General features: G+C 37.3%; 1 protein-coding gene across 3 annotated transcripts in view; it reads right to left on the bottom strand.

The window, feature by feature from the left end:
* CSRNP3 (cysteine and serine rich nuclear protein 3) overlaps positions 1–27,910 on the bottom strand; it is a 179,121-nt gene that overhangs the window by 138,040 nt on the left and 13,171 nt on the right. For 2 of the 3 annotated variants that reach the window (XM_073241591.1, XM_073241589.1), the window contains exons 2-3: positions 23,892–24,062; positions 215–303 (exon numbers count right to left, since the gene is read on the bottom strand). Coding sequence is in view for 2 of the 3 variants with exons in the window: in XM_073241589.1 (XP_073097690.1) it covers positions 215–227 (13 nt within the window). In the remaining variant the exon portion in view is untranslated. Of the gene's footprint in view, positions 1–214; positions 304–22,062; positions 22,185–23,891; positions 24,063–27,910 lie in introns of all 3 variants that reach the window. The other variant, XM_073241590.1, reaches the window with a different exon arrangement.

Genomic DNA, 27,910 nt, shown 5'->3' with positions numbered 1-27,910 from the left:
CCCCAATTGAACTAAATAATCCATTTCCAGTATTATTTGAATTTTTAGAAATCTGAGGAAATATTGTTAAAAGTATGTATTTTAAGTAAAAATATTTTTCATTATTATCCAATTACACATTAGCAATAATGACTTAGAACAGTTACATGGTTTTCTCTCAGATCTGCAAAAGCATGAAAATAATTTTGAAAATAAAAAAGTACGAACTGCTGACCTTGAGACCTCATGGACGCCAGTATTTTCCTGAAGACTCTATGCCTCTGAAAACATCTTTTCAGTCTGTAGATATCTCCTTATTTTTTCCTTAAAACATAAAATGTTTCAAGTCAGTCAGAGAAAGATAAATACCATGATTTCAACTTAGAATCTAAAGAGTAAAACAAACAAACAAAAAAGAAACAGATTCATAAATACTGACAACAGACTGTTGGTTAAGGTAAGGGAAGGGGCTGGGGGAATGGGTGAAACAGGTGAAGGGGATAAAGAGGTACAATTATAAAATATATAAAATACATTAGTCACAGGAGTGGAAGTACAGCACAGAGAATTTAATCTATAATTGTTAAATGGTATGGTATCAGGGGGAACTACACACTGGTGAGCATAAGTAATTATATAATTATCAAGTCACTAGGTTGTCCATCTGAAACCAACATAATATTGTATATCAACTATATTCCCATAAAAAAAGAAAGAAAATGTTTCAGTGTGTTAGATAAAGTTATACTTTCAAAGAACAAAATTGATTACAAGGTGTAAAAATAATGTAATAGGAAAATCAGTAAGAATATTAGAATGTAAATAAGGCATTAAGTATAGAACTGAATGATCATATGCATATACTTTAGTGTAGAAAGAATATCTAAGAAGAATGCAGTAAATTTCTAATCAATCAAAAAATATTATGAACAAGAAGTTAAAGGCATTCCATCTTATTAGCAGCATTACACTAGATTTAAATAACTTTCCAGCCTCCAGGAGACGCATACCTTCAAGACACAAAAATTTGGAAAAACTAACCAAAATGTTGTAGCTAGATAACATGTGCATGGTAACATGGATTTAGAACAAACTAGATTATCTGTGGTACTCATAAGTAGCATAGTGTTATCAAATTGTGGTTACAATTATAACTAATAGAAGTTATGGAGTCCACTTTCGTTCTGAGGAAGCCCAGTTTCAGCTGAAGAACTTAAGAATTCTTATTTTTGAAAGACGGATTCAAAATTCAATTTTAAGTATAAATGCAAATACCTTAAAACTCTTAAGATTATTATACACTCAAATGATGACATCCTAAAGATCACTGAAGCAATAATTTACATTACCCATTGCACTTACTTGGAGGAATATTTCAGAATGTAACTTTTTCTGACGTCTCTGTTAATTAAACTGGGTCTTTTATAGGTTTCATCCTCCTTGAATGTTTTTCCTAGAAACTGGGGTAGTTATATTTAACCACAAATCAGTCCCAGATGTCACTTGTCACTGTAAGGCCACGCACAGGACTAGGGTCCAACTCAAGTAGTAGTATAATAGGCTATATTGGGGCTTCCAGCTCATGTCATGATACCCTTATAGACACAGAATTCTAGGAAAGTGACAGTTCCCACCCATCCTGTGTTCGGCCACTGAGGGGCCCAGGGGGCTTACAAAGGAAGAACAGCAGCTCCTAGATCTTTCCGGGGCACCTTGTCCAGGGACTACTCCTCTAAGTGGCCTGGCTCTCACGGTGAGTGCAGTTGAACTGGGGATCTTAGCACAGGACTTGCAAATTCTCTTTCACTTTTGTGCACACACTTCCTGACATGCTCTCACGTAGCTCACTTCCTAAATCACTGCTACAGAACCACGGGGCTAAACTAAAGGGGTTTCCAGCACCAACACCTGCACATGGTGTCCACACTGTTATTATTCCTCTGAACTGTGTTGAATATGACATTTTCTTCCAGAATTATTTTTCTTTTGTGACAGGCTCCCTTCCAGGAGCTTGACTGGCCTCAGCTAGGGTCAATCCTGTCCATCAGATTTATTTTTATATTCTTGACTTTCCAACAGGTCAGAGTTTGAGTCTCTTTTTTTCTGTCCCCATGAGTCCCTTGCCCTCTGTCTAAATTATAGGTTAACTACAGCTATGTACATTTAGATCCCTGGGTTTCGCAATATTTTTTCTTTTCTCAATAGGCTACCTTCAATGTCTAAAGAAAGTCTTTTATTTATTTGATTGTAAGGTACAATTATGTTTTTAATTTCAATTTTTATAATTTAATTTAATTTCAGCTTAATAGAGAAATTGAAGAGTCCTATGCTAAGATCCACAGATCAACGGCACTCGCTGTGAGACCCAGAAATAGTCCTTGGATAAGGTGCCTCAGAAAGATCTAGGAGCTGCTATTCTTCCTTTGTAAACCCTGAGGGCCCCTCAGTGGCTGAACACAGGATGGGTGGGAACTGTCACTTTCCTAGAGTCCTGTGTCTATGAGGACATCATGGTGTGAGTTGGATCCCCCGCTACGGCCTGTTCCACCACTACTTGAGTTGGACCCTGGTCCTGTGTGTGGCCTTAGAGTGACAAGAGACATCTGGGACTGATTTGTGGTTAAATATAACTATCCCAGTTTCTAGGAAAAACATTTAAGGAGGATGAAATCTATAAAATACCCAGAATATGTACACTAATGGAAACCTAATACCACTTGCCCTGACAAATCATTGCTTATGCTCATCTGAAGAACCCCAGTTTCTGATTATGAGTTCTATGAGAGAGAAAATTGACATAGACCTCACTTAGAAATGGGTACCTAACACTCATGGTCCATATCTAATCTTTTCTGGTATCTGAGGTTCATTTAAGAAATTCCCTGAGACCCAGTGCTTTGCTGTTAGACTATTGCAGCGCACACATCACTTCCCCTCATTCCAGGCTGCTTGGCTCGCTGGTGGCCCCGGACACCGCTGCAGACCAGCCCACAAACCCCAGCAGCCATTTGGAGTAGCAAGAGTCAAGGCACTCTCCCATGTTTGTCAACATTTCCTCCAAAAGCCACCTTTAGTGGGTCAGGGAGGCATGAAGCTCTTGTGGAGATGCTTTAATCAATAGCCGTGCTAGACTTCACTGAGGTCACTGGAGGTCACATTGCAGTGGTAGCCTTGATGGAGCTGTAACATCAGCTTGTGTTATTTTTACCGACAATCCAGTGATTAGCTCTAAGGAAATATAACTTGTTTAAAACACTCTTATCTTGTTCCTGGTTTCTTAAAACACTTTCTTGCAAATGTTGAAGTTTTGAGAAGAAACTTGTTCCTCCTAGAATCACAGAATTTGAGACCCCCCAAGTTGACCACTTCTACATGTCTGGAAACCTGCCTCCTCTCAGGCTTCAGTACATCAAAAGGAAATACCGGTCTATAAACCTAAGCGAAGAAATGTAAATTTGCTGTTCAGTGTTTTTAAGGTGATAATAAGATTTAAATTCAGCATGATAATTTAATGGCTTTTGCAATTGCATCTCAGAATGCACTGTTGCATAACTAATATGCCTCCAACTAGCAAAAGCATTATTCACTCTGAAGGACAGCTTCCTGATAGAAGCAAAGGGCCTGGGGCCAAGGAACCTAGCAAGAAAGACGATCTGTCTTGTAAAGTTTGACCCTACTTTTTCAAAGAGAATAAAACCCCACTGACAGTCATATTGATTCTTGTAGAATCATTTCTTAAGTAACAATACCACTCCAATTTTGGACCTTGAAAAACATAGTGAAACACAGTAAACAAAATATATGCAACCCTTAATTGATATTTACCAAACAACAAAAAATGAATTTCCATTTTTTCCAAATATGTATTGAACTATAATAAAGCAGTATCACATGACCAAAAAGTTTCTGAAATGATGACAGTACTTTTTCATTCTATTTCAGTAAAATGGAAAAGAGTTCTCAGAATGAATTAAATCGGCCCTAGTTAGGCTATTTATGTATCAGGTACTCGCCATGGGATTCTTCTGCTCTATCAGCTGTGCTCCAAAGTGTGCAAACAAGTCTTAAAATTATTCGGATGGATCTCTATTTAAAGGCATGCAAAAAGACGTAACTATAATTACTGGAAATTTACAAGAATTATAAGACAATCAAGGCAAAAACTCAGGAAAATTTTAAAAACTTAAAGAAGATAATTTCCCAGAAAAATCATAAGTTAGCAAGACTGACCCAAGAAGTGAAAACTTACCTAGAGGGATTAAAAGGCATTGAAAAGGTGTTTCAGGCACTCCCGTTGAAAGGGGAAAATAGGATCAGCAGGTGCCTTTACAACAGCAGTCCTCAGATTGTTTCCATCATACACTTTGCCAGATAAAAACCCCAAAAACTTCTTGACTTCTACACATTTTTCTCTCATCCCACACATGTCCACACTTCCCCGTGTACCTAGTTTACGGGCCCTTATTCAGCACGGCACTCTCTCTTGCACACACACTCACCTAGAAGGCCTTTCTCTCCCCTTCAGATCAATGTGACGGAAAAATATCACCTGGTTAATCACATGACTAATGTTAACATCACCAGTGATACATTATGCTGACATCATATACTCTGTGATATGATTTGATAAGAGCACCTCACTTCCATGATACTCTTCCCCCAGATCCGTAATCCCATTCTAATCATGAGAAAATACTAGAGAAAACTAAAATTGAGGAATATTCTGACTGTGCTCTTCAAAAAGTCATAGTTGTGAGAAACAAGGAAAGACTGATAAACTATCATAGATCAGAGGAAACTAAAGTCCGTGTGATATCCTCGACTATATCTGAGAAGAGTAAAGTTCATCCTTGGATAAACTGTGAAATCTGAAGTCACTAGTTGGATTAACAGTACTAGGCCAATGTTAATTTCTCAGTTTGGACTGGGGCACTGTGGTTATATAAGATATTAACACTGGGAGAAGCGGAGCAAAGGGTTTATGGGAACTATGTGCCAATCTTTGCAATTTTTCCCATAAAGCCTAGGAATTATTCATGCTTATCTCTTTCTAAACCCCACACCTAAACAAGCAGCACTGTCTGTCAGCTCTGCCTTTAAGATGTGTCCTGAATCTGACCACCTCTTGTCAAACCCCCACATCTCTCACTTCTCCTACCCAACAGTGACCTCCCAGCCAGTCTCTCCTCTGGTGACCCCCACAGCCCATTCAAACAAATGTCAAGCTCTTTGTTGACATTTTACATTTGCTCTTTTTTTCTCCAGAAGCCTCCTCCCACTCCAACTACTGCATGACCCATTCCCTCCCTTCATCAAGCCTCTATCAAAATAGCATCTCCTTGGAGAGGTCTTTTATGAACACCTTTGAAGTAGCCACCCCTATTGCTATACCCTGACCCTGCTTTATTTTTCTTCCCAGTCCATTTGTGACATCATATTATTCACTTCTTTGTTTCTTATCCTTCTTGACCACTAATGTAAACACGATGAAGGCAGGGACCGTCTCTTGTTGAATGAGTCAATAAACACCTATTTCTTGGGACTTATGGAGAAACATGTAATTGTATCAAAGCTGGCAGCTTTGCTGCCTTTTTGAAAAAAGCAATATGCCAAGATCTATTAAGTCAATGCTCCCACTCTTAGGAGTCTATTCCACAAAAAGTAAAGCACTAGCATGTAAGGATATTTTCAAAAGAACAGATATTACAGTCTTGCTCATAGTTGCCTAAAAATTAAGCTGAAACACATTTCCACTCATAGGGGAAAGTGACTAAATGAAAAGAATCACACCTTGGAATATCTTGCAGCCGTTAAAAAGAATAAAATAAAGCTATGACACCTTGGGGAATTTCCATGAAAAAAAACCAAGATGAAGAAAAAAATGTATATAATGTAATCCATTTTTAAAAATTTTGTAAGAATATGTGTATGTTTATCTATAATTACAGGATATTGAAAAAAATACGAAAGGTTATAAACTAGGTCAACAAGAGTCACCCACAGGAGAAGAGATGTTGATGAAAGACAAAGGGGAAGAGGAAGGAAAAGCCGGGCGAAATGAAAAGAAAGAAAAAGAGGGAGGGAAGGAAAGAAGGAAGGAAGGAAGAGATGAAAGAAAAGATGGACATTAAGTAGCATCTATGATATTTGTGACTTCACAGAAAAGTATCTGCAAAAAAGAGAATTATTCAGGGAAATCAGTCCTGAAGCACAGCATGGTTCTGAGGCATTGGGCCTACCATTTTTTCAAGCAGAAACCAACTTTTAAATATAGAATTGATCGCAGGCTCCTTAATCTCACAGAGAAAAGAGAATTGCTGCTCGAATTGATCAGATTGCCAGGAAATGCGTAAATTCTTACAGATGGCCCAGAAACACTGCTAAGTTGAAGACAATGTTAGTCAGTGTACTTTCGTGCTCAGTAGCAGAAAATAGAGATCAAACCTAAAAAAAGAAAAAGCATTATCTACTGACAGGAGTTAAAGAGGAAGATCTTTCCAGCATCTGTTCACTCCACTGTTCGTTAAGCAACCTACAGTATCCACCTGGCTATGATGAGCATTTTCCCTCACGAAACCGCACAGTTACTGCCCTGCAGGGGAGAAACACTCAGGGAAGTCTTGAACGGCTACCTGATGACTTTCATTCTATTAAAATAAATGAGGAACAAATTGCAGATTTCCTGTTATATAAGAATATGTCCTTACCATCTCTGCCATGATAAAATGTAAGGAGCCTCATAAATATTCCCCTGTAGAAAGTGCCCAGGACCCAGGGAGTATTTAATAAATGTTTGCACACTTTGTCCACACTTCAGAGACATTGCATGCTGTGGCAGACAGGAAAGGGTATATATAATCATGTAATTAGTCTGGCCCCAAATCTGTCTGCTTGTAGCTCCGTGGAGCACACTGTGCCTGTGTCAGGTATAAAAGTGTGTGTAAAGAAAAGAAGGATCCATTCTGGATATTATATGAGGGCATTTTTTACCGAAGTCTATCTGATAAATAACTCTATAATAAAATGATTTTACCAAAAGGTGAACACTGAATGAACCCTTAGTGAAGAGTTTTTAATACAGGAGAAGAGAAATGCAGACAAAATGCAGTTCAAGAAAGAAATGTCAGTGGCATAATAATGTAATAAAAAGTGCTCAGGCTCTGGAACACCGAACTACAGAGGTTGACATCTTTCTGTTTTCATTACTCTTACCCTTGATTTGGGCAAACTACTGAACATCATCTTTTTTTTCATCTGTTAAATGGTCATGTGAACTCTGACTTTATATTTTGTAGGCAAGGCTAAGTAAGTTAAAACAACATGTGAGCCATAGCAGATCTTTTATATATTCAATGTGTTTAGTAGTCAGAAAAAGAAATAGAAAGGACAGAATATGATAAGACATTTTAAAATTTGAAAACCAACTGACATGAGCTAGTTTCACCATTCACTTATAAAGACTTTTACTGGGCTTTCAAAATAATTTTTCATTTTTATCTTCATGGTGATTAACTCTGGGGTCAAAATGAATTACTAACATAGTAATCATTATTATTGGTGGCCCAACATGATTTTTCTTTGTCCCATAGTCTCCTGGTAACATACTCCACATCTCCTTTCTTATTACCATGACAACGGGTCAATGAATGAGTTTGAGCCAATCGAAGGACCTCATCCCTTGGCCACAGTGGTTGACTGAGTGAAGGACATGTGAGCCTTGCTACGGTTATCAGTCCTAGTCCAGGTGAGAAAACAGAGTCCATGCTAGGTGATCCCTGGGAAGGAATTTCATATGCTGAACTAGTTATAATGGTTTTGTATGATTTGAGATGCCAAACAAAACAGAAAACAAAGGAACTCGGAGATGAGCACCAGTAGGAAGATGCTGACACCTCCAGCTGGAGGCACAAAGGAGGGAGTGATGTCACTGGAGCTCAACACCTGGTGCTGCCCGCTGGGAGCTGGGTCTGTACGGAGGCTGCTGTGCAGGGTTGGGAACATAAAAGCAGAGCTATTAGGGCCATTACAGCAAGGGCTGGAACCTCGGTATTTCCAGGGGCCACCTGAGGCATGGAGGAGGAGTAGGTGGGAATATTCTAGTTTGCACCTTTATTCTGGCCTCTATTGCTCCACCAATGGCTCTGGTTTGCTGAATCCATTGGAAGCCAGTAGACAAAGCAGTGAGGTATACAGTTTTCTGAGAACAGGCAGAGACTGGGTCTGAGCATAAAAGGACAGAGTTGACACCTAAGACAGTCTTCATAAAAATGAGATATTTCACCATCTAAGCTATTGGCACCAGGGGTAGAAAATACTGCTCCTTGACTTTAAGTATGTAGGGTGAGGAAGATGTGTATGTCTACATGCAGGCAGATATCTTCCCCAGATCATCAGAGAAACCTATAGTCCCGTATGCAGAAGAAAGACAGTAAGGCCCTTTCACAGTGAGAAGAGAGCCGAGTCATGGGGGCCGGAGGGGCTTGGAGGCTGTCATTTGAGCCCCAGTTCTATTTTTGCTTGATATAACCTCTCCCTTGTCTTTCTTGGTTACGTGACCTACACTATCTCTTTTTATCTTTAGGCTGGATTATGGAGGGCTTTTTTCACCTGCAATAAAATGTCTTGACTAATATAACCAAGACTGTTTACTGAATATTTTAAAGAGATGCTAGGACAAATGCCAAGTACTACAGGTAAAGGAAAGGAATTAAAGAATGGATATAGTTTCACCTACCAATCAGATAAATTAAGTGAATGTGGTTATGTTGACAGGGCTTGGTTGACCATAATACTGAATGAATTCTCTCTCCTTTATCTTCTATAGGGAATTTAAATATCCCTCCCCTCCAAATAAGTAATCTAAAAAGGTAATTTCTCCCAGCCTTTTAAAATAGAGGAGCCAGTTGATTTAGTTGATTCATGCTGGGCAATCAGACTACAAAAAAATGCAGATCAATGCCACATGGAGACTATCACAACAAAAGTTGGCCACAAAGAAATAAAAAATGTATTTAAAATTAATCTTCAGCTACAATATATGGAATGTTAAACAGAGCAGTTTTGCCCTCTTATCCTACCTCAACTGAAGAGAGATTATTTTTTTACACTGAGTTCATAATTTACCCTTTAACTATTTGCAAGAAAGATGAAGGAAGCCCAATCAACCACTGTTCTCTCTTCTTACTCAGCACTAATGTTTTTAGCGTTTCATTTTTTCACATCAAGTAATATCTATTCTTCTCTTTTTAGTTCTCCCCAATTAAGTGGGAAATAGAAGTCAGTGGGTTTGCTATATAGGATAGAAATCCTTGGAATCCTAAAGGTGATGGAAGTTTTTATTCATTTGTTCTGACTGTTGATTGTTTGTTCAGACAACTGAGAATTGAGAGCCAGATCTTAATTGCGAATAAGTACTTTTCTTTGAAGAATGAACTTACAACCACAAAACCTCTTGAAATCTGTGTGCATTCAATGATGTGCCCTCTCCAGGTGAAAGTTTCCTGGACATCAGACTTAACTGATCCTCATTCTATACAATGTATCAGTTGGAAATGTATCATATTTCTCAGCATGGTTTCATGTCTATTAGTCTGGACTTCTCATCTAGCATGTATATTCTCTGAAACAGAAGCACACTTTTCCTCTGCCTGTACTCTGTAATACATCTTCACTGTAGTCGTCAAAACTGTGTGCCCTATTAATTCTCTTAGGAATAGAACCTTAGTAGGCTCTTGAGATATGTGAAGAATTTATAAACCTTTTAGTCATGGGAGACACTGGGGACAGGAACCTGAGAATCTCCGCATTTAACAAACTCATGTTAATGGAAATCAGCATGGATAGTTTAAATGTGACCAGAATCTCAATTTATATCATTTCCAATGGTATTGCATTTTATTCTAACTAATACTAATGTAGATGAAGACTGAAGAATCACTTGTATTTAATAAAGGAAGTTTTTAAAAAACAAAACATATATCTGTTACATGGCATGGAAATAGAATGATTATTTCGATTTTCTTATGGATTTTATATCACATACCATAGTGCACCAGTTAACAATACTGGCTGTAGAGTTGGAGCTGGTATTGATTCTAGCTCCTGCATTGACAAGCTACATGAATTTGGGCACATTACTCACCCTTTCTGCTTCTCAGTTTCCTCATCTGTAAAACGAGAATAATCCCATCACCCTCACTCCCCTCATGTTGTCACAAATGGCAGGATTTCGTTCTTTTTTATGGCTGAATAATGCTCCACTATGTATATATGCCACATTTTCTTTATTCATTTATTTTTCAGTGGACACTTATGCTGTTTCCCTATTTACAATAAAGCTGCAGTGACCATGGGAGTACAGATACTTTGAGACAGTGATTTCATTTCCTTTGGCTATTTACCCAGAAGTGGGATTGTTTAATCATATGGTTGTTCTATTTTTAATTTTTTAAGACCCTGACATACTGTTTTCCATAGTGGCTGTACCAGTTTACATTTCCACCAACAGTGCAAAAGGGTGTCTTTTTCTCCACCTCCTTGCCAACATTATCATCTCTTATCTTTTTGATAATAGACTTTCTAACAAGTCTGAGGTGATGTCTCATTTTGATTTGCATTGTAGTTCCCTGATGATTAGTAATATTAAGCACCTTTTATTGTTGTTGGCCATTTGCATGTCTTCTTTGGAAAAATTCTCTGATTCAAGTCCATTTTTTTTTATTGGATTGCTCATTACTGAGTTGCATGAGTTCTTTATATCCTTTGGATATTAAGTCCTTATCATGTGTGTAGTTTGCAAGTATCTCCTTCCTTTCATAAGTTGTCTCTTCCTTTTGGTGACTGTTTCATTTTCTGGGCAGTAGCTTTTTAGTCTGATATAGTCCTGTTTGTTGATTTTTACTTTTGTTGCTTATGTTTTTAATGTCATATCCAAAAACTCATTGCTGAAACCAATGTCAAGGAGCTTTTCTCATTTTTATGCCTCTAGGATTTTTACAGTTTCAAGTCTTACATTTAAGTCCATAATGGATTGCAAGTTAATTTTCATGAATGGCCTAAGATAGAGGTCTTGCTTCATTTTCTTTTTTTCAGTACATAAATATCCAGTTTTTCTAACACCAGTTATTGAACAGACTGTTCTTTCTGTACTGAGTATTTTTGGCTTCTCTGTAAAATATTAGTTGACTATACATGCATAGGTTTATTTTGGGTTCTCCATTCTGTTCCACTAATACACATCTCTGTTTTTAATGCCAGTGTCATACTGTTTTAATTACTATAGCTTTGTAATATAATTTGAAATCAGGACATGTGAGGCCTCCAGCTTTGTTCTTTCTCAATGAAACATTTTTTAAATGGATTTTAAAATAACCTTGAACATTCATTAAGGATTCCTTAATGCACACATATTGCTAGACTAAATTGGATCTTCAGGTGAGATTTCACATCTAAATAGAGACCAAGGCAATAAATAAATAGTTTTATAGTAGGAAAAATATTTTTCAACTCATTGTAATGACAAGTTGAAGAAAAAATAGGACTATCTTGATATATTCATGAGAGATTTGATGTAACTTTATATTCATTATTAATAAAAAAACAATAGAAGGATAACTCTTTAATGTACGATAAAAGATATCTCATGGTCAAGTCAAAGGAGAAACCCTAGAAACATTTCCACTGAAAGGAAAAAATATATATATATACCTTTCCCAGTACCAAAAATAACCTTTTGGAACATATATTGTCTCATTCATATTAGGCATGAAGATATTTTAAAAACTTAGGGACTCAGAAAGGAAAATGCACTAAGAAGAAAAGAACACAACTCTACTGTGGTTTGTAAAATAACAGTGAAATGTGGAGAGATATCTGGCATTCCTGGAATAGATAAGCAATGTTATAAAGATGTCAATCTACCTTGTGGCCCAAATTAACCTACATATTTAATGTAATACCATTGACATAGGAAGAGTTTGTTTGGTAACTTGACAATATTCTTCTAAAATTCAAATAATCATGCGAGAATAAAGTCTTTAAAGAGCATGGTAGTGCACTGTGTTCTGTTCATAGTAATGGGCTAGGGGGTGGAGCCAACATGGCGGCATGAGTAGGACAGTGGGAATCTCCTCCCAAAAACATATACGGTTTTGAAAATACAACAAATACAACTAATCCTAAAAGAGAGACCAGAAGACACAGGACAACAGCCAGACTACATCTATACGTGCAAGAGCCCAGCGCCTGGTGAAAAGGCTAAGATACAAGTCCTGGCCTGGCGGGACCCGAGCACCCCTCCCCCCAGCTCCAGGCGGGAGGAAAGAGGTCTGAGTGGGAGGGAGAGGGAGCCCAGGACTGCTAAACACCCAGCCCCAGCCACCCACACCAGAGCGCAGACACAGTGCATGCGTGGAGGGCTGGAAAATAGGGAAACAGGGCAGCAAGACCTCTGAGCGGGTTCTGAAGCTGATGCCCCTGTGACAAAGAAAAGTGAGTGCTTTTTGAAAGTCTTAAAGGGACAGGGATGCAACAGCTGGACGGAAACATCCCAGGTCACAGTCCAGCAGCTGGAAATTACAGGGAAAACTGGGTGCACTAACCCCCTGGGCAACAGTTCTGAGACCCCTCATGGAGGTAAACAGCCAAACAGCCCCCAGGGCGCGGCAAAAGCAGAGAAGCAGCCTAAGGCTGGCCACGCCCTCAGCAAGGGAGCTTCCTCCATACCGGCCGGGCAAGATACAAAGACCCAGTGTACACGCAATTACCCAACACAAACCACTAGGGGTCGCAGTTGTCCCAGTAAAGAAAGGCCAGTAGCAAGTGAAAAGTTTGGCCCTCCTAGCTGACAGTCAATAGCACCTATCAACATGAAAAGGCAAAAAAATATGATCCAGACAAGACTAACCCAGACAGCTTTGGCATCTGCTACATCTTCCCCTGAGAAGGAACCTGGGGAGATAGATTTAACCAGTCTTCCTGAAAAAGAATTCAAAACAAAAGTCATGACCATCCTGATGGACTTGCAGAGAAATATGCAAGAACTAAGGAAGGAGAATACAGAAATAAAACAAGCTCTGGAAGGACTTCAAAACAGAATGGATGAGATTCAAGAGACCATTAATGGACTAGAAAACAGAGAACAGGAATGCAGAGAAGCTGATGCAGAGAGAGATAAAAGGATCTCCAGGAATGAAAGAATTCTAAGTGAGCTGAGTGACCAATCAAAATGGAACAATATCCGCATTATAGGGGTACCAGAAGAAGAAGAGAGAGAAAAAGGGATAGAAAGTGTCTTTGAAGAAATAATTGCTGAAAAATTCCCCAAACTAGGGGAGGAAATGGCCTCTCAGACCAGAGGTACACAGAACTCCCATGACAAGGGATCCAAGGAGGGCAACACCAAGACACATAATAATTAAAATGGCAAAGATCAAAGACAAGGACAAAGTATTAAAGGCAGCCAGAGAGAAAAAAAAAGGTCACCTACAAAGGAAAACCCATCAGGCTATCATCAGACTTCTCAACAGAAACCCTACAGGCCAGAAGAGAATGGCATGATATACTTAATGCAATGAAAGAGAAGGGCCTTGAACCAAGACTACTGTATCCAGCACGATTATCATTTAAATATGAAGGAGGGATTAAACAATTCCCAGACAAGCAAAAGTTGAGGGAATTTGCCTCCCACAAACCACCTCTACAGGGCATCCTACAGGGACTGCTCTAGATGGGAGCACTCCTAAAAAGAGCACAGAACAAAACACCCAACATATGAAGAAGGGAGGAGGAGGAATAAGAAGGGAGAGAAATAAAGAATCATCAGACCGTGTTTATAATAGCTCAACAAGTGAGTTAAGTTAGACAGTAAGATAGTAAAGAAGCTAACCCTGAACCTTTGGTAACCACAAACTCAAAGCCTGCAATGGCAATAAGTACATACCTTTCAATAATCACCGTAAATGTAAATGGACTGAATGCACCAATCAAAAGACACAGAGTAATAGAATGGATAAAAAAGCAAGATTCATCCATATGCTGCTTACAAGAGACTCACCTCAAACCCAAAGACATGCACAGACTTAAAGTCAAGGGATGGAAAAAGATATTTCATGCAAACAACAGAGAGAAAAAAGCAGGTGTTGCAATACTAGTATCAGACAAAACAGACTTCAAAATAAAGAAAGTAACAAAAGATAAAGAAGGACATTACATAATGATAAAGGGCTCACTCCGACAAGAGGATATAACCATTCTAAATATATATGCACCCAACACAGGAGCACCAGCATATGTGAAACAAATACTAACAGAACTAAAGAGGGAAATAGACTGCAATGCATTCATTTTGGGAGACTTCAACATGCCACTCACTCCAAAGGACAGATCCACCAGACAGAAAATAAGTAAGGACACAGAGGCACTGAACAACACACTAGAACAGATGGACCTAATAGACATCTACAGAACTCTACATCCAAAAGCAACAGGATACATATTCTTCTCAAGTGCACATGGAACATTCTTCAGAATAGACCACATACTAGGCCACAAAAAGAGCTTCAGTAAATTCCAAAAGATTGAAATCCTACCAACCAACTTTTCAGACCACAAAGGCATAAAACTAGAAATAAACTGTACAAAGAAAGCAAAAAGGCTCACAAACACATGGAGGCTTAACAACACGCTCCTAAATAATCAATGGATCAATGACCAAATCAAAATGGAGATCCAGCAATATATGGAAACAAACGACGACAGCAACCCAAAGCCCCAACTACTGTGGGATACAGCAAAAGCAGGCTTAAGAGCAAAGTATATAGCAATCCAGGCATATTTAAAGAAGGAAGAACAATCCCAAATGAATGGTCTAATGTCACAATTATCGAAATTGGAAAAAGAAGAACAAATGAGGCCTAAGGTCAGCAGAAGGAGGAACATAATAAAGATCAGAGAAGAAATAAATAAAATTGAGAAGAATAAAACAATAGCAAAAATCAATGAAACCAAGAGCTGGTTCTTCGAGAAAATAAACAAGATAGATAAGCCTCTAGCCAGACTTATGAAGAGGAAAAGAGAGTCAACACAAATCAACTGAATCAGAAATGAGAAAGGAAAAAACACAACGGACCCCACAGAAACACAAAGAATTATTAGGGAGTACTATGAAAACCTATATGCTATCAAGCTGGGAAACCTAGGAGAAATGGACAACTTCCTAGAAAAATATAACCTTCCAAGACTGACCCAGAAAGAAACAGAAAATCTAAACAGACCAATTACCAGCAACGAAATTGAAGTGGTAATCAAAAAACTACCAAAGAACAAAACCCCCGGACCAGATGGATTCACCTCGGAATTTTATCATACATACAGGGAAGACATAATACCCATTCTCCTTAAAGTTTTCCAAAAAATAGAAGAGGAGGGGATACTCCCAAACTCATTCTATGAAGCCAACATCACCCTAATACCAAAACCAGGCAAAGACCCCACCAAAAAAGAAAACTACAGACCAATAACTATGTGATGAATGTAGATGCAAAAATACCCAACAAAATATTAGCAAACCGAATTCAAAAATACATCAAAAGGATCATACACCATGACCAAGTGGGATTCATCCCAGGGATGCAAGGATGGTACAACATAGTAATGGGCTGGGAAAAATTGGGAACTCCAATGTGAGACAATTAAATTTATGACAGAGTCATCATATAACACTGTTGCTGGTTTGGAGATGAGCACCCTGATCATGAAATAGAAAGGAAGCCCTAGATACTGATTCTGTTGTATGTAAGAAAGATAAGAACAGAATTTCCTATCAATAGGAAATACTATATTATTCAAGATATGATTCTAGGAAAATTTGAAAATTATCTTCCTGTTTTGCACACAATATGCCAACACAATTTTCAGATGGTCTAACGATTTAAATATATAATAGAAATTTATGAAAGTTCTAGAAGATATTACTTGTGTGCAATTAATCTTGTGAACAGAGGTCTTCATAAGTATTTCCTAAAGGCCAATTCCATGATATATTTGACCACATATATATATATTCTATGGCAAACATAAACAGTTACAGACAGATGACAGATATTATTGCATATGTGTTAATCACAGTCCTTAATATTATAAAACAAGGAAAGAAAAAATCATCATAATAAAATAGAACCAAAACAGATAATTCATACACAAGGCAAACAAATAAATGTATAATCAGTTTCCTAATATTCAGAGAAATTTAAGTTAAAACCCCAGAATATCAATTTTTACCTACCAAGTTAAATTATTACAATAACAATCAATGTACATATGTATATATGTACATATATGTTTATATAGACATACATACACATAGATAGACACAGAGCAACAGAGACAAAGGCAGAGACAGAGAGGAAATACCTAGTTTGGCAAGATATTGGGGAAATATAAAGTGGAATATAAATTTGTAAAACTTTCTGGAGGGCAATTAAAATGATACCCTTTGAACTGTGACTTCCATCTTTATAGATTTAGTCTAAGATTTATGTACAAGTATTTATAACAGCAGTAATTACATTAGCGAAAAATTCTAAAGCTATTGTAATGAATGAACACAAGTCTTGTTAAGCTAAAATACATGAAAATAAAATGAGTAATAAATATCTTGAAATACTGAGAAATACATTAATATAAAAAATTACCCATAATTCCACTGTCCAGAGAAAGCATCTTTTAAGGTTTTCTGCATTTCTATAGAAAATGTATGTTTCCCTTTTTGCTTCTGAATCTTACTACCTTCACACTTCATGCGTAAGAGTTTATAAGCGGGATGAAACTAATACAATTTTGCAACTTCTATATTAATGTGAATACATTTCCATGTCAACAGATACATTTGTTCAACTGTTTTTATTGGCTAGTAATCCACTGTATGGGTTTTTCATGGATTACTTAACCAATTGTGTAATATATGGTTCTGTAAAATTTTTCACCATAATAAAAAATACTGCAAAGATTATCCTCAGAGCAAAAATTTTTTATACATTCAGATTTTTAAAGTAATAAATAAATGTTAGATATATTGATTCAAAATATCTCAGTGTTCTGATTAGAATATTGACTTCTGACTTAGTAATAGATTTAAAGATCAGTAAAACTACACAGGGAACCTGGAGAGTGATCTCATTTATAATGGCAGTATTATGCACATAAACTGGAAACTTCATGAACACCTGATATGAAAACATTTTCCTCAGTGGGTCTGTACCTGTTTAAGGATACCCTAATTCTATCCAACAATCTTAATTTCTATGCAATTAATTAGCCTATTTCAGTATACTCAGGTTATGTTTAAGCTGATAGAAATCATGTGATCAATTAAGTCATGTCGTTTTTAGAAAAAAACTCATGAACATGCCAATCAAATAAAACTTATTTAGGACCTAACGTTATGACAATTAAATACAATAATTTGTTTAAAACATCTAGCACAATGACTGGCAAATGACAAAATGTTCAGGGAAGTTTGCTATCATGATTATTACCATTTAGCAGTGTGGGAGAAATAGAGGATGCAGCCCTTGACATTAAGGAGCTTAAAATAATTGTAATTATAAATTCGACCATTTCCATTTTCTAGCTGCAAAGCTTGTGAATGCTAAAAAAGAGCAGCTATTCTGTTGAAAATAACAATGTTTATTTAGGCTGTGTTTATCCTTTTTGGATTCCATTCATTTTTTAATCTTTCATCAAAATGTTTATCTCATACTGAGGGGAATTTTTAAATATATATACTTCTTTATTAGTGCCCATAAATTATTTGTCAAGTTATTTCCTAGATTTTCTTTTGTAGCCTTTTTAGCTTTCTGTATACTATTTTTAAATCTAGGCCAAATGTATGATATTTTATATATGTCTCACATAGCTATGATCTTAGCATAGCATTTTATTTTATTACTGATTAATGACCACCATAATTATCAGCCTAATTATCAATTATTCTGGTATGTAAAAGGTCCTTAAAGTGTATGTGTTGTATCTGTATATGTATGTATATCTGAAATATGTACTACTCTCACCAAGGCAAAATGATGGGTTGTCATAGAAACAGCAAACAGCAGACAGTCAAATCTGACATAACAAGAAGATAATGGACAACATCTTTGGGGAAACCATGAGATAGAACAGGCTATGTTAAAAAAAATTAACTACATGTAAAATTAATAAACATTTCTTCCAAACCAAGTTCCTCAAGGATGGAATGAAATTCTCCAAACTCTGGCAATCTTAAGATTTAAATATATACATGTTCTAAAACATAAAAGTTGTAGGTGTTGGAGAAAATTCTAAGATAACTGTATTAAGTATTCTTTAATTGTGAATATTTTAAAGGTTTATTAATATGATCTAAAATTAAAGTATGTGCATTTTTTTCATCTTATAATATATCCACTAATATTGTCATTCAATGATGGAATAAAAATATATAGCATTACACACATTTCTGGCTTCCATAATGTTACAGTTAATAGGACCCACTATTGTATTTCAATCAGAAATATCTTAGAACTCTGGCTAGCAATCTTTATCAGCTTTTACAATGCTTTGAAAATTGTTCCAGTAGAGTGAGTTTGGGCTTTTTTGTTTGTTCGGTCATGCTAATTAAGACCTGCAGATATCCATTAAATATCTTAAGGTGATTTAATAGTTCATTATAAAAATCAAGTTTCATAACCATTCATTCAAATTCCTAGAACTGTAAATTATATAAACCAATTTTTATTGCTCCTTCATTATTATATTTGTGAAACAAGATAAAACAAATGCAACAAACTGAGTGTTTATTACAGTTTAAACATATTATAAATACTTTCCTACCTAAATATTAAGTACCATTAAAAGAAAATGCCTTTCTAGTTTTTAAGTGTTGGCCTTTGGTTGAAAGTCAAATATTTATCTTTTATTATACTTATTATGATTGTTCTTTCTTCATTACATTTGAAAACCATACCTTTAACCCTGATCCAACTCTCAGAGGAATTCAGTAAATCTGAGACACTGAAGTGTGGTAGTTCATGCTGGCTCCTTGCAGCTGAACATGTAAAGCATATGGGACAACAATTCTGTGGCCCCAAAACCTTCCCAGTTTATTCTCAAATTCCTCAGACAAAAAAAGAAGTTACATTTTCAGAATACAAACATGTACTTTCAAGAGCGAAATAGTTAAATATCTCAGCCAATTTAGAAACAGCATCAACTGGCTCCTGTTTTGTTTTTGGGTTTTTTTTTGCAGGATCAGGTTTAATTCTTTTTGCGTTCACACGCACACAAACACACTTCCCCTGAGCTGTCAGAAAGCATCAGACTGCCCGATCTGCATATGAATTTTAAAATCTTTTGTGAACCACAAGGACGTTTGCTGCAGGCACTATGATTTCATCATCACCATCATAAACAAGTATAAAGCCACTCAACCCCTGCTATTCAAACCAAAGCTAAAAGATTATGGTACTTTGAAAATGGTTAGGAGAATTTTAATGGCCTAAATTCACTTGGATCCATTTTCCAAGTCACGGTATTTTGCAGTTGGGCAATCATCTATTTACTGCACAAGAACTACTCCTAGCTGACACCGAAATAAGGATGCGATTCTAATCAAGAGGTTTATAAAATGCAGATACTTTATGAAATGTTTGTAAACAAATTACATTGTCAGATGAAAATATTCTGATCACTAATGTGAAGATGGTGTCTTTAATATTGAATGGTAACTCTAATTCTTGGACTCTATGAAACATAACTATGTTATCAATTCTACATATAGACATCCTGAGTAAATAATAGATGTAGGAAACTGGAAGATTTTCTATGGTACATTTCAGATCTCCTGCTAATAGGGCCTTAGTCTCTTTAATGAGATGAGAAACAATATCATTAATATCACCAGGAATTAATATTTAGTCCCTTATGGTAGCTAACAGAGTTAAAACCATGAAGAAATGCTAACAGAGTTAAAATGACAGAGATGTATTCCTTTTCTAGATTCACTAGGATATCAATATACAAAATTTTATTTGAAATTCGGTCCAAGTATTCTTTCAAGTTTAAAGCCAAATTTAAGTTTTTCAGGGTTTCAAACAAACAAGCAAATACAAAAGCTAATTCTGCACCTAGCCAGCAAAATGGAATATAATTACTCTATTCAGTCAGAAGCTGTGACTAAGTGAGTCTAATCGAAATGCAAGGTAAGTGGGTTTCTGAGGTCTTGAATTATTGAACAAGAAATGTAGGGTCCTGGAGTTCAAGGGATGGAAAGATATCATTATCTTTTTTTTTTTTCCAGGAAGTCCAGGATGCCCATTTAACTGGCAAAAGCAGAATATACAAAGGCTTTGCTTTTAAAGTAAATGAAATAACCCTCTTTTTGTTAGCTGCTCTTAAAGATGCATACTGCATACTTCATCTCGCCTTTTTTTCTTCATAGCATTTTTACATTATCACAAGTAGCATGATGTCACCAAAACAAACCAATTTCCTTCATGTAAGTGGAAAACATGTTTGCTGTAAGGTATTTCCATCAATGCCAGTGACACGCAGGGAAGTCTCAACAGCCTCTTCCACTTCCAGAAAGGGGGAGACTGTTCATTCACACTCAAACTGAACTCTCTGTCCACTATTTCTTTGACTCTCTGGATTTATTCATAAACTCATTACAGGCACTATATTATATCCCAGAGATAATAGCACTTTCACCAGAAATAAACTGGAAAAAAAAAAGGCAACAGGAAGATGAACTCATTCTATTTCTAAGAGAAGCTGGCACAAAGGATACAACCATGTCTTCCACTTGGTGACTGGGCATCCCTACTTAGCAGTCAGTGATGGTCAGCCATCAGAGAATAGCAGGGTCTAGTGGAAAGGCAGGCTCTAGGGCTCTACAGTGAAGTCCTCTGCCCCTAGCTTGCATTTCCATTCTTGTCAGCTGACTCTCTCTGGGCCTCAGTCTCCACATCTGTAACATCAGGGAGTCTGCCGAGATGGTCTTCAAGGTCCTGCTAGCTCTAACAGTCTTTGACTTCACAATGATGGTAGACTCTTGAATACTGTTTTTGTCTTATCCTGTTATATTCAGAGCACTGGATCCTCAACAAAAAAAAATTAAAACGGGGTTTCTTCCTCAATTTGCCCAACTTTATGAGATTTTGTATTGGCGATCAGGCTAAGAATAGCCCGGAGTAACAGAAAATCCCCCGTCGGTCCTATCTTACGTCTACTCGCCCTTCCTCCTTCCCCTGACTGTTTATCCCAAATCACGGTTCTGAGCACACATTCAATTACAAGTTGTTCAATGATGCACATCACCATTTCCTTACAGAGGAGTACCAGCAAATGCTTCCCTCAAAACCCTTGAAAATTCACAAAGAAAAGTACATTAAGAGCACAGTACAATCAAACTTTGAAGCTGCTTCCTTTCCTAGCCTGACATCTCTGTATGCAGTGGATGCCGCTTCCTCCACAGATCCTTGCATTGGTGATGAAACAGAAAAGTTATGACCAGATATCAAAAAGCTATTAAATACTTTATTTTATCAAGACAATACCATTCTGCACACAAACTTTTACCCTTCCAGGGAACTCTTCACGGGCTGATCTATAACAAATGCCTAACCTATAAGTTTTCTAACCCCTCCAAACCACCAGAACATCACTTTCATCTGAGAAGCATCTTGAGCCACAAATGTAAGACCTGATGGTATTTAAATGGGCATTATAGGTACTTGGTGAGCTCACAAGCTATGGAAATCAATATGCATCTTCCATAGAGAAGTCCTGCAATAGATTTTTCCAGGAGAGAGTCAATTTGTAACTTTAGGAGAGGCATACACACCAGGGAAGTTTTAAGCAGGCTGCAAGTTAAAAAAAAACAACAAATTATGGGGGCATGGAAACTGCTGCACTGCACTGCAGGAGGTGTTGTCTCAAAGAAATAGGGTCTAGACTGATGATATTTTTCAGGACTTGGCTAAAGGGAAAAAAGTTTAACATACTGTGCAGCTCCTGCAGTGCTCTGGGGCTTGGGGAAGGAGAGCTCACCAAGGTACACAGCGAAGATATTTCACACAGTGTTCCTGAGTGTTCTTGAATTTAAATGTGACTTGCTTTCCGAAGGATAAGGACATCCAGGGACCTCATGCTCTCCAGTTTTTAACAATTGTCTGAAATCATAAAAAGGATGTATTGCATACTTGAAATTCATCAGGAGAGTGGATCTCAAGTGCTCTCACCACCACCACCACCAAAACAAAAAAAAAAGTATGTGGCATGATGGAAATGTTAATTAGCTTAATTGTGATAGTCATTTTACAATGCTTATGTACATTAAAACATCATGTTACGTACGTTAAGTATATACAAGTTTTACTTGCGAAAAGAGTGAAAAAATGCATAAAATTAATCCATTTACCCAACAAAGTCTAAGCATCATTTAATGCTCTATACCCTTCTAGGCACCCTGGGTGATAGATAGCCAGGAAAGGTGTGTGCCGTCCACGAGGCAAAAGGGACTTAGAGAAAGGTGCGACAAAGCTATAGATTAATCTCAAACACAACTTATCCCCCCAGAATCCACTGATTAACAATAACCTTTCTATGTAACTAGAGAATCTTCTCAAAACAGCTATTATTTTCTCCCTTCTCCCAACTGTTTCTTGATCTCCTTACTTTTTATACTTTGCACAAATTCAAAAAAATAAGTTCTACATTAGTCAAGAGATAAATAATACAAAGGCTAAACATTTGTACAAAGTTTTACCTATTTCTATTTTAAGTGCTTCAAGCAATGATGATGGAAAATTCATGAAAAACAAGCAAACTTTTGCTTTCTTGGGAGTGGATATAAGACAGTTGAAAATGGAATTTCAGTGGGGCAGAGAGCCACATTGCATGAATTTTAGTGTGTATTTAAAAGGCTGTTTTGGTGAGTTAAAAATGCCCAAGCACAAATGTCCCAGAAAAATAATGTTAGAAAAAAATGCTCTGGAGAAAAAAGAACAACCCTGTCTTGCGTTTTGGATAATTTTTACCTTTGCTTATGGAATGCAGCTTTAAAAGGAAGTTTATACCCATTACCCTATGAGGGAAGCATGAAGTTATGGGGCTTTTATTGATGTCATTTTGTTTTGCTTTGCATGTTAACTCTTACTAAAAGTAAATTGGAGATCCCTCTTCCCCTAATGACTGAGGTTGAAGGGACACAGAATGTTGGAAAAGATTCACCTGTTTCAAAATCTCCCTATATGCCTCTGTTACAAAGAATGCAATTTGAAATGGCCAGAATTTTAAGTTAGGACATAACACACTAAGCAAAATGATGTGTTCACACAAAGGGCTTAGAAAAAGTATATACATGTAAAGGTGGCACTTACTGTCGTGTATGAACCTGGCCTTGAATCTGAGATTGACCAGCATCCAAACAACAGAATCTCAAGACTTTCAAGTCTTTGTTTTCAGAGCTGCCTTCTTTTAAAAATGAATATCGTTTCCTCACCTAGGAGGTGAATGTGTTAAACTTAGCGCCACAAGTATTCATAAGCAATATTAGAATTCAAAAGAGCTCAACTGATGAGATTTCTGAAGGAAGCCCCTATTTCATAGAGCTGAAGACACATATGAAATCATTTTCAGTTGCTATCTGCTTGCTTGCCATCAACTGGACTCATTTCTGCCTCTCATACTCACTCCACAGAGATGAACAGGAGTACACTACTGAAACTTAATTACAGAAATGATACCATGTTTTGCAAATAAGCCTGGTATGTTGCAAAACCAGGCAGCAGATGTAAGTTAGTGGATAAAGATAAAACTCCAAGAATGGACCATAGAACACAATTAGTACAGACCTGAACCACATCTTAGATACTCACCAGTGAAATGATTAGAAGTGGACTGAATGACACCATCAACACTGTCCGTACTGCCACAGCTAAAAACGCCATCGTCTGATTCCTGCACAGAGGAGCAGGGTGAGGAGCTGTCAATTTCTTGGAACTTCCTCTTTAAAATTCCGCTCATAGCTGCAGTGCAGGCACATGGACCTGTAACAGGAACGGGAGCAACATGGCAGTGAAGCAAGCATCTGACCGTGGATGGCATCACCTAAGTCTCCAGATTGGTGTTTGGGGCTGTAATTTTTGGAAACTTATCTACCACATTATCACATCCATGTAGAAATTAGTCTCTCCATAATGCTTGAAAGCATTGAAAACAATTCTACCTTGATTCGTTGTTATTTGCATTCTCATTCTGACAACAGTATTTTATAAGAAAGAGTCAAAATTAAGAATGTGGCCTTGGAGCACTACAGACGGAAATGGGGTTCCATGTTGTGAAATGTCAAAGCAAGCATCTAATACATTTATTTGATTTGTGCTGGTAAATCATGTACTGTCACTGGGAGAGCCAGAGTTCAGGATGAATGAGATCACTCACTTGCCCGCTGTCATACCCGGAGCACACTGATTAGGGCATGTCTGCCTGGCTTGGGAATTCTTTTTTCTTAAGTACAAAGGCATTGACTTTCCTGGGGCTCTCTGTCTGTCAGAAATCAAATTGGTTGCTAGAAAAGGCTATACCTGCAGAATTTGGATGCCTTAATCACGTTGCCAGGCAATTCAGCAGAGCAACAGGGAATACTTGAGACCCATGCCACAGTGTTTAGCTGAATGGATTTTACACTGGAAAATCACAGTCCCTAAGTCTTTTACTGGATAAAATATTAATATAAGTTTCTTCGCTCTCTGTATCAACATGGTCAGCAGAAGCCATTCAGAGGTATCCTGATACACTTTTAAAATCCTGTTAGTGTCAATGTAGGTGAGTCATTAAACCTCTGAGAATAATAACTTCTCTGTAGCTATAGAGTTAACTGTTAAGGTGATCAGCAATTACAAACACAAATTCTTATAATGGCAAGTAACCTCAATGAGTAAAGAGGGCCAGATGTAATAAAATCATAAAGGCACCTTGGTCTTCTCTTCTGTCTACTGTTATTTGCAGCAAAGGTATCAAGAAATACTTTTCTACCCTAAGGAAAATTACAGCATAGGCCCAATAACACATGGTCTCACGCCAAGGGAACAGTCTGGATTAAGAACTGTGGTGAATGAGAGATGCATACCCAAGCCAAAGGGGGAAGTTTCTGCTCAGGTCTAGGTCATTTCAGCTCTGTGCTTTCCCAATCTAATCTACACTAAAATCTGGCCAATGCCCCATTCACATTCAGAAGCAGTCCTTTCAAGGTTAGGTTTCACATTCCCCATCCCCATCCCCCTTTCCCTTACTAAGTTTGTTTGTAAAATTTAAGGAGCTATTTTTAGATTACATTTGTAACTTTTTTTTCATTGACATATAATCTTATATTGGTTTCAAGTATACAACACAGTGGGTCAACAGTTACCCATATTATTAAATCCTCAAGCCTACTAGTTGGGTTATTATCTGTCAACATAGGAAGATGTTACAGAATCATTGGCTATATTCTCCATGCTGTAAAGCATCCCTGTGATCAACTTACATTATGATTGAAAATTTTGTGCTCCTTTATCCCTCAGTCTCCCCACCAACCCATTCCACCTCTCCCCATGGTAGCCACCATTCACTTCTCAGTGTCTATGAGTCCACTGTTATTTTGTTCATTTTGCTTTGTTTTGTTTTATTTTTATATTCCACAAATAAATGAATTCAGATGGTACCTTTCTCCTCCTGACTTATTTCATTTAGCATAATGCCCTCTAGGTCCATCCATGTTGTCACAAATGGCAGGATTTGTTTTTAATGGCTGAATAATATTCCATTGTGTATACGTACCTCTTCTTCATCCATTCGTCTATTGATGGACACTTACATTGCTTCCATATTTGGCTATTTTAAATAAAGCAGCAATAAACATAGGGGTGCATATATCTTTTCAAATCACAGATTTTTTTTTTCTTAGGATAAATTCCTAGAAGTAGAATTATTGGGTCTTGTGGTATTTCTACTTTTAATTTTTTGAAGAACCTCCATACCACTTTCCACAATGGTTGTACCAATTGACATTCCCACCAACAGTGCAGGAGGGTTCCCTTTTCTCCACATCCTCACCAACACTTGCTATTTCTTGTCTTTTGGATAGTGGCCATTCTGACTGCTATGAGGTGATATCTCATTATGGTTTTAATTTGCATTTCCCTGATGACTAGCAATGTGGAGTATCTTTTCATGTTCCAGTTAACTACCTGTATTTCTTTGTTTGGAGAAATGTCTGTTCAGGTCCTCTGTCCATTTCTTAATTAGGTTATTTGTTTCTTTGATGTTGAGGCATATGAGTTCTTTGTATATTTTGGATGCTAAACCCTTATCAGATAAATCATTTATGAACATATTCTCCCATACTGTAAGTTGCCTTTTTGTTCTGCTGATGGTGACTTTGGTATACAGAAGCTTTTTAGTTTGATGTAGGCCTGCTTGTTCATTTTTAATTTTGTTTCCCTTGCTTGAGGAGATGTGTCCAGGAAAAAATTGCTCATGCTTATGTTCAAGAAATTTTTACCTGTGTTTTCTTCTAAGAGTTTTATGGTTTCATGTCTTACATTTAGGTCTTCGATCCATTTCAAGTTTACTTTTGTGTATGGGGTTAGACAGTGATCCAGTTTCATTCTCTTACATGTAGCTGTCCAGTTTCTCCAACACCAGTTATTAAAGAGACTGTCTTTTCCCCATTGTATATTCACGGCTCCTTTGTCACAAATTAATTGACCATATATGTGTGGGTTTATTATCTGGCTCTCTATCCTGTTCCATTAATCTAAGGGTTTGTTCTTGTGCCAATACCATACTGTTTGGATTACTATAGCTTTGTAGTATGCTTAGATTACATTGTAATTTAAAGCCCAACTTGGACTGGCTGTACAGGATAGACAAAATGTAGTCAGATCTTTAACTTGCAGGGGTTAACAAGGAAAGAATCAAAGTATTCTCTTCCCCATTAGCCCAGCACAATACCTGAAATGCCTTGCTAAAGATACATCAGTTAGGGGAACAAACTATTTTACAACAGACACCTGCACAAATATACCACCAAGGAGTGGTGACATCTTCAGGCATCAGATCTCATCATGGGAATCCTATCAGTGCCCTTCTGGTAGAAAGGAACAAGTCTAAGTAGAGTGACTTTCTTTAAAAAGTAGCAATCTTGGCACTGGCTGCCCTTCTTGTGCCCCTCATTGACCTCACAGTGTCCCTCCCTCGGTTTTGGTAGTTACACTTCCCTGGGACTTCTTTGTTCAGGGTGTTCTGCTGACTTGCCTTTCTCTATTTCTGTAATTTCTCTTTCCTCATTTCCCCAGCTAGGACATGGCGTTCACTTCCGACAGACCTGCCTCTATCTCATTGCATCTTCAAAGCCTCAACTCCGAGCACCAACTGATTCATTCTTTCAGTATATCTCAGTTCAGACTGTTGAGAAAGGGAATCCAAGTGTCCTCATTCTGTCATTTATGCCATTCTACAGAAAAGAGATTTGTCTTCTGCCCTTTGTTTAAGGACCACTTATTATTTATTCAGTAAACATCTACTGAGCATCTATCATGTACCAGTGACTGGTTTAGATGCCCAAGAATGATAATGTAACAACACAGGAGACAAAAACTCCTTCCTCTAATGTTGCTCATTTTGTAGGTATCATTGGGGAAGAGGTAGACAAATAACGAACAGAAAAGTAAATTAAACATAGGATGGAGACCAATACTATGGAGAAACATAAGCAATAAGGGGTATAGCAACTACAAGTTTGGCTAATAGAGAATATTCAATTTTTAATTGATTGGTGAGCTAATGTCACAGTGAGGAAGTGGTGTAAAGACATGGAGGAAGTAAGGGACCCAGAGATTTTGACCCCTAGGGG

The sequence above is a fragment of the Manis javanica genome, chromosome 7 (assembly GCF_040802235.1).
Source record: "Manis javanica isolate MJ-LG chromosome 7, MJ_LKY, whole genome shotgun sequence".
Lineage (NCBI taxonomy): Eukaryota > Metazoa > Chordata > Mammalia > Pholidota > Manidae > Manis > Manis javanica.
Note: the sequence above shows the minus strand (reverse complement) of the source record. Positions and strands in the feature narration are given on the sequence as shown.